The sequence below is a fragment of the Pocillopora verrucosa genome, chromosome 1 (assembly GCF_036669915.1).
Source record: "Pocillopora verrucosa isolate sample1 chromosome 1, ASM3666991v2, whole genome shotgun sequence".
NCBI lineage: Eukaryota > Metazoa > Cnidaria > Anthozoa > Scleractinia > Pocilloporidae > Pocillopora > Pocillopora verrucosa.
In genome coordinates, this window is record NC_089312.1 from 32159785 (window position 1) to 32167900 (window position 8116).

The window sequence follows — 8116 nt, forward strand, 5'->3', positions numbered from 1 at the left end:
TAAAGTGAGATTCCCCTTCATTCATTTCCTTTTGGGCGAAATTACTGATAACACTTGAGTGAAAGTTCGGCGGTATCCAGTACATTTGTAACCTGGTTAACGTACCGTTAACCAAAAAGTGATAATCTATAGTCTACTTTAACCCTTGAAACTGGCAGCCTTGGACATGTCAGCCAGGTTGGTTTCATTTCCATAAATATTACTATAAACAGTCATTGAATCGTTAATTTAAAATGTCACTCCAGTTGATGCAGTTGTTAGTTTCCAAACGCTTAGTTAGTAAACTCTTTGTTATCGTTTTGTTCAGTCTTTCGTTAGTTAATGATTATTACATAATAAGTTTGTTCAAAGACGTGTATAAGAGATTGGATTTCGATCATTGTTACTAGATATCAGTTTGTTCTTAGATGCTATCGCTGTCAGTTATTTGCTGTCATTACGAGCTGACCAAAGTAAGTCTTTATCTCTTCTGCATTTACGATGTTTAACTTTTGTCTGTATTATTGGCGTTGTTGTCGTATTCAGCTTTCTGTGCAATTGCTTCATTTTTAGTTAGGTTAATGTAACATTTCGCAACGCATTTTTCTTAGTTTAGTTTCTGTTGTATTTTCTCTGAGTTCCTTACCATACCATACCATACCATACCATACAACCTACGTCTCAGCACTATCTTCTACAATCATTAAAGATCGCTTCACATTCTATATGCGTTCGAATTGTCTACTCAGCCGCTTAGGCAACCTTTTGAGGTTACAGCAGTCGCCGATTCTCTAATAGTTGTAGATGCGCAAATTTACTTACATCGCATTATTTTTAAAGATCAAAGGTGACCATCGTCCTAAATATAACGATAACGAAAATAATGCATTTGTACAACGCACTATCCATATCAAAATGCTTTACTGTGCTTTGCAACACTTTGCAGTCATGTGTTATTAGCGGAGCTACTGCTAAAACATGCGAAAAATTAAATTTTTACCTTACAAAATTTTAAATAAATTTAAATATTTACATATTATTCAACAAGCTGCTGGAAAATTGTGCGCCCTAGCAATCTCCGTGCAAAGCTTCTCAAAGTTGTCGTTTCCTGTTGTCTTATGAAGATTATAACTTATGATATTTGTCCTTAAAATTGACCATAAACAGAACAAGAACTTTAAATTAAAATTTTTTAATTATACTGTAAGTCCCACTAAATGATATCTATACTAAGAGTTAAAAACATTATACGTCCGTTTTTCTAGCATCTGGATACATTAGTTTTTCCATCTCTCCGAGAGGTATACGACATGAATCAGGTAGACAGTGTCCATTTTGGATATGATTCGTCGGCTTATGGTTTTTCATGTGGTGTTCCATCTGGTAAGCAGCAAATGGGTATAACACCATGACTGCGAAGAAGTCTTCAGCTATGTTTCCGTTGATTTCGTATTTCTCGCGGATCGAGTTGCGTACCCCGGTAGCATAGGCGAAGAAACCAAAGAGCAGAGTATATCCAACGTAGCAGATCCCTGAAAAAACGCAGAGGCGTTCCAGAACCAGCATGGAAATACAAGCGTAGAACGGTAGCGCCATGATCAGCATATGGGTCCACATTCTACCATTTTGTTTCTCTACCATTCCAGCTGCAGTTCCCATGGAGTACCAGGGAGCAAAGATGCTGATTATTACTTTACATACGCTCTCGACGGTTGGGGTACTTAAAACATCCAGAAGTCCAGTGGTGAATTGTGGACCGTTAGGATCCAGGTCTCCAGCCTCCACTTTGACGGCCCGCCATAGTGCCACGCACATAAAGCAGAGCATGATTGTGTATGGCACTCCAGACGCGATAGAAACTGTTTGCAAGGCATTCAGTGCTTCGTTACCTCCGACGTAAAGAAGAGCAGTGGCTGTAGCACCTTCTGTTAGAGCCCAAAAGACTCGTTGTAGGACTGGTGGCTTTGGGTCGCCATTGGCTGACAGGCAGTCTATAACAAGTGAACCACTGTCAGAGCTTGTGACGAAGTAAAGGACAATGCCGATCAAGGAGAGCACGGAAAGAAAACTTCCCATGTCTCCATATTGGCTCATTACATCGAACCACATGTCATTCTTATCACGACAGGACAGGCGGAATAAACCGTTCAGAGACTCGGTAGCGTCTTTTCCGCCCTTAGGTAAGTCACATGTTATATTGGCCAGAGTAGCATCTCTTTCCATTTTAAGTCCTGCTCCTCCAAAAACGCTGAACCATAAGATCGAGAAGGCCACTGGTGCGGTGAGTGTTGCGTTGATGAACTGTCTAATGGTTCTTCCTCTGGATATCTTTGCGATGAACATGCCAACGAAGGGTGACCAAGCAATCCACCATCCCCAGTAGAAAATGGTCCATGAGTCCATCCACCCAGGTTTTTCCTTGCCATCATGTGCATTTCCAAGTTGAGCGAAGGCGTCGGTGTGGAAGCCAAGTTGGACAATAGTTTGCATGTAATAACCAGTGCTCTGGACGAGCAAGTTCAGTGTGTGCCAGGGATCGTCAAAGAAGAACACGAGCATCATAATGAACACGCCTAAGGCAAAACAAGTCTCGCTTAGGCGTCGGATGCCCATTTTTAGTCCAGTGATGACCGAGACGGTAGCACAGGCCGTTACGCACCAGATAATGATAATTTGATTCAAGGTGCTGACCTCTACTGAACTTTTTAGGCGATGGACACCGGCATTGAGCTGCATAACACCCAGTCCCAAGCTTGTACAAACGCCGAACATGGTACAAACCACTGATATTATGTCGATGGCGTCGCCCATCCATCCATAAATCTTGTCACCTATGAGGGGGTACATGCAGGAGCGCATTGTCATGGGAAGCCCTTGTCTGTATCCTACAAAGGCAAGGAGAAGGCCAACTACAACGTACACAATCCATCCGTGAATTCCCCAGTGGAATAAAGTTAAGTTGATGGAGTCTTGAGCGCGTTGATTGTCAGTGTACCTAAGGCAAAGGAATGGTTAAATAATTTAGTTGTGTAAAAAAAATAGCCAAAACTTTTTGTGATTTATTCATTACCAGGGTAATGTAATCATTAAAAGGTCTTTCGCTGGACTGATTTCACTCGGCCAAATTTTTCGTAGGTCTTGCTTTCTTTTCATCTTAATATGCCGTTGTCTGTTGAATACATTTGTTTTTTCTCGTGTACAATAAGTAAGCAATAATGGTTTCTTTCCATTCAATGATGATTGGAAAGAATCACCAACCCATACACAGCTGGGCTATGGGATTGGAAAAACGAGGAACGGGGAATGGGGAATTGGAAACGGAGAATGGCGAACGGAGAACGGAGAACAGAGAACGGAGAACGGAGAACGGAGAACGGAGAACGGAGAACAGAGAACGGAGAACGGAGAACGGAGAACGGAGAACGGAGAACGAAGAACGGAGAACGGAGAACGGAGAACGGAGAACGGGGAACGAAGAACGGAGAACGGGGAATGGGGAATGGGGAATCTTTAAAATGTAGATCTTTAAAATGGGGAATCTTTAAAACGAGGAATCTTTAAAACGGGGAATCTTTAAAATGGGGAATCTTTAAAATGGGGAATCTTTAAAAGTGAGAATCTTTAAAAGCGGGATTCTTTAAAAGCGGGAATCTTTAAAATGGGCAATCTCTTTAAAATGGGCAATCTCTTTAAAATGGGCAATCTCTTTAAAATGGGCAATCTCTTTAAAATGGGCAATCTCTTTAAAATGGGCAATCTCTTTAAAATGGGTGGTCTCTTTAAAATGGGCAATCTCTTCAAAATGGGCAATCTTTAAAGGCGGGAATCTTTAAAAGGGGGAATCCTTAAAACGGAGAATCTTTTAAAGCTTGGAATGAAATCGACAAAATCTATGATCGATTTGTGGAAAATTTGCTCTTTTTTTCCTTTTTTACGCTTTAAAATTCAGGTCTGTCGACACAAGTAAAACTACGCGACAGTGGAAATCCCGCCTCAAGGTTGAAGTTTGCTCGACGTTACAATTCTGTTTTTGGCGGATAGCAGTGGCACTCGACATTTATTTTTTTGATTGATCTGAATGATAAGTCAGTAATTATGATTGAATAGTCTGATATACAGCGTTTTCCGTTTTGTGAAGTCAATATTAGTCCATATTAACTTGCGGCGTTCCTTTTTTGGGCAATCGGAGGAAGGGAGAAAAAGAACGCCAAATACAATTACCACACGAGTCGTCTGCTCGTAGTCCAGAATCTGGCCTTTTGTCTGATCAGTCGTAAAACATTTACGCAGAGGCATTTCACCTTTTTTTCACTAGAAAGTAAACATGTAAACTGCGCTCTGTCGCCTATGCGCCTCCAACAGCCGCATGAATTTCCGATAAAATCGAATTGACCCACATTTATAGTATGACACTTAAAAACATTGGTGTTGACGTAAGGTATGCAACGAAGGCAAAAAAAGGGCGCCTCATCGCAAGTTCAGTTGATATCGTCAATAGTACTTTAGACCTACGACTCAGAGATGGTGACAGGTAGCGCTCCAAATTACTGATTAAAAATAAGTGGGAATACATAATGCAATTATAACATGCAGACAATTCACATGAGTACAAAGGAACCCGTGCACAGGTTCAATGACATTCAACAGTTGGGAGAATGTAGAGTTAAAAGATCCTCTATGTCTAATGTTAGTGTTATGATCTTTTTGTTTCTGATTTCGATTAGTTTGAATTTATTGTCAATTGTGTGACCGGTATTTTCATACATTACCATTCACCCGAAAAAATTATAGGAAAAAATATTTCCACTGCATAGAGCAAAGTACTACAACCTATAAAAAGCCAAATTCTCCCAAAGCTGTTCTAGATGGCGGGAAAACGGCAAGGAAAATATAATGACGCGACAGACAACGTTTTGCCCTTTCCCAGTCTTGTTAATGTACGGTCAACAGGATTAGTTACCTACGAGTTAATGTTGGCATACTTGAAAATTCATTTGTTTCGATTCTACATGAGAGCCTTTGTAAGTACTTTTTGGGGCACGATACCAAGTGCAAGTGTTAAAAGTACAGGTATCAAAGATATTTTATAATTTGATGTTTCAGATTGAATACCCTCTACATACCTGTCCCAATAGCGGTTTCCATAGGGACCAGGTGCGTAGTGCCATACTGGTTCAGCTGTAACACAAGAATAGCCACATTAGCATGAGGAGAACTGGTCAGGGTAAAATATCAATTGCCACATAATTAACTGGTCCATCGTGTATTGACTCGGAAGAACTGGAATGCCAAAAATTATTCCTGTAAATCAGTCAATATGAATTGTTACGCTTGTGAACTCATAAGTCAGAAATAAAAATTGAAGTTCACAGAAAACACCAAAAATAGTTCTCTTTGCCGTACACTTTTAGAAATTCAAGTGAGAATGTTACATTTTTGCGTATTGTTAACCGTCCAAATCCGCACAGGCAGGAATAGAGTTGTAAGCAGTAAGAATATAAAATTTGACTATTCTCACGGTTGAGTGGCAGATAACTGGTTTACTTACGATACTGTATAATTATGCAAATTTCATAATCTCATTGAACAAGGAGTCAATATTGAAAGCAGTGAACAAAGCTCTTGAACATTCTTAAAATTTTCACAGCGATATGCTATTTGAAAGCGTGGGTAAATGGTCCACTTGAACTTTGTACTCATAAAGCGCGCGAAAAAATATACGTTAACCATTCATTGATTGATTCATTCATTTATGTGAATGAATTCCAGTTGTTATGCCATGTGGAGTATTCATTTATTCACCGTAATGCATTTCCTGTTCTTTAATTGACGTCCGTCACATGAAGCGCCATTAATAACCTTGCTTCAAGCTAAGTTATTATTTCGAGTAAAATGCTCTTTGGACCTAAATCGAGTTGGATATTGTAAATAGTATCATAAATGATTTCAGGCATTAGGCAGGGAATTTTAAAAGTGCTTTTACTGTAAAATGGAATATTATCGAAAACGAAATACGCAACGAATCTTACAGAATCAAAACAGATGGATGGTATGAACCACAAAAAAAAAAATAAAAAAAAACAAGAACAAACAGAGAAAACGAAAGGAGTGTCACATTGCTAATATTTTGGTTTCTATTGGGTTATCATGCGACGGAATACGTGACATCGCTGCCTAGCGATATAATCGAACCGCTTGTAAATTCTATGAAAATCATTGCTCGCCGTTATCAGTTAGGCGCAGTTGAGTGGTCCCTGATCTTAACAACATAAATGACATCATTCCCTGAATCCCATACAACTGAAGTGATTTCTATCAACTTTAAGGTTGTAAGGTATTTGATTTATAAGAGTAGCCGTTCATTCATTCGAATGCCGTTCAACGTCTAACCTAGGACACGCAATTCTATCTTTTCAAAAAATAAATATCATTAAGTCGGTTCGGTACCGCTCGAAAATGACGAAAATAACGGCTTTTTCCATAATACATCTTCAACCTAAGCTCCTAAGAAAATGAAAGAGTTTTCCCACGTGGTTGGCTAGTAAAATCACTCAAAGAGTACAGTTGTATAAATAGCGCGCGGTTTTTCTGCGGTCTGTAAACAATACTTTTAATAGTTTATATTCGTTTGACGTGTCGAGTGGCAGGTATCACGCGTGACGACATCATTGGGATTTTACTGCCACATGTGGGAAGTTGTACTATAACCCGAGGAAAGTAGTTTTACTCGATGTGAGGGTTACTGAGCATGTGCGAAAGAAATAATCGAAATGTCACTCCGAGGACCCTGAGGAAATATTATTATGAAATCGCCTTTTTTATTTTATTTTATATTTCAAAGACACAGTAGAGATTTTGATATCCTTCGCATATTTTTTTTTTATAGGACTAAAAAACTAGCGTTCTGATAAGCAAGAAATATTAATGTTTCTCACCAGCCGTTCAACTGGTTTCGCTCCATCTCACACGCCTTTTTACAAAATCGAGGTTCTTGAAATAAGTCGAACGAGGAATTATTGCTAGAATAGTACTGACTACGATAATAACTGCTGTAAACATACCCACTCCGAAGTAGAATAAACCGATCCCTATGCCAGCGGCAAACAGCATGGTGAAGTAGGTCGCGTCTTTGAATTCAGGTTTTTCATCCGGTTTTCCCAGTTTCATGTTGCCGTATTTGGAGAAGTACAGAACGATTATAAATACAGCCCAGGCGTCTTGGGTACCAATGTACATCCAGGTAAAGGTAGCGGTGATCCATGTTTTCCACTCGGCCATCGTAGAATTCGCTGTCTCCGGTTTTATTATGCACCAAGCGACAAAGCCCCAAATAATCAGAGCAGACACCAGCGACACCACTGGATTTAAGCGGATATTTATTCCAAGACTAGAGCTACCCATTTTGCACCATTTCCAATTGATGCGAAACCACCGACATCGGTTGGCAGCATCTTCTTGTTCGCTACTACAAGTACTATTATCCATTTTATTGACGAGTTGGTTCGTTTTCGACATCAACGTATCTTCAATAGTACTACCGGTCTCCTTAGCCCTTTCCGCGCTTTTATGTCACTAATTTATTAATATATTCAAAACCAATATAGGTATGACAGGTGGCTGTGGTTCGCATGTGACGCCCACCCTATAAGCTAGCCAAATCATTTGGTTTCCACTGGCTATTAGTAATTTTACTCTAAAAGAGAAAGTACTAGATAAGAAATAAGTATTTTTACTCAAATTCGATTTTTATCGCAGATTTAAACGTGAATCTTTCATACTTTTATACTGTTGTTCTACAATAACTGAGTTATGTGACTCAGGACAGATAATAATTTTTTAGCAAAATGTGTATTTGCAGGGAATGTTAAATATTTCCGCCAAAATCTTCAAGCGAATTTCATTTCTGCTGATCACAGCCGGTTCGACAAATACTCCGCTATAATATTGTCCTTTAAGGCCATTAGGCTATTCCAGTGATGATAATATTATCAGTATCCAATTTCTTTTAACTGTTTTCTTTACAAAACCCAATCGTTCAGCTTGTGAGAAGAAACATTTTGATCAAAATAAGAGTATCGTCACCTCGAAGATGTTTCAATATTAATAACCATTTGAATTTATGATCGTACAGCCATGT

The 8116-nt window shown here is 39.2% G+C and overlaps 1 protein-coding gene across 1 annotated transcript; it reads right to left on the reverse strand.

The window, feature by feature from the left end:
• LOC131775985 (glycine betaine transporter 1-like) lies at positions 1 to 7544 on the reverse strand. Its single transcript, XM_059092113.2, has 3 exons — positions 7041 to 7544; positions 5103 to 5157; positions 1 to 2974 (listed from the first exon to the last, which is right to left on the reverse strand). Exons 1-3 carry the CDS (start codon positions 7492 to 7494, stop codon positions 1225 to 1227), a joined length of 2259 nt encoding a protein of 752 aa, XP_058948096.2. The 5' UTR covers positions 7495 to 7544; the 3' UTR covers positions 1 to 1224.
• Between the last annotated feature and the right edge of the window lie 572 nt (positions 7545 to 8116).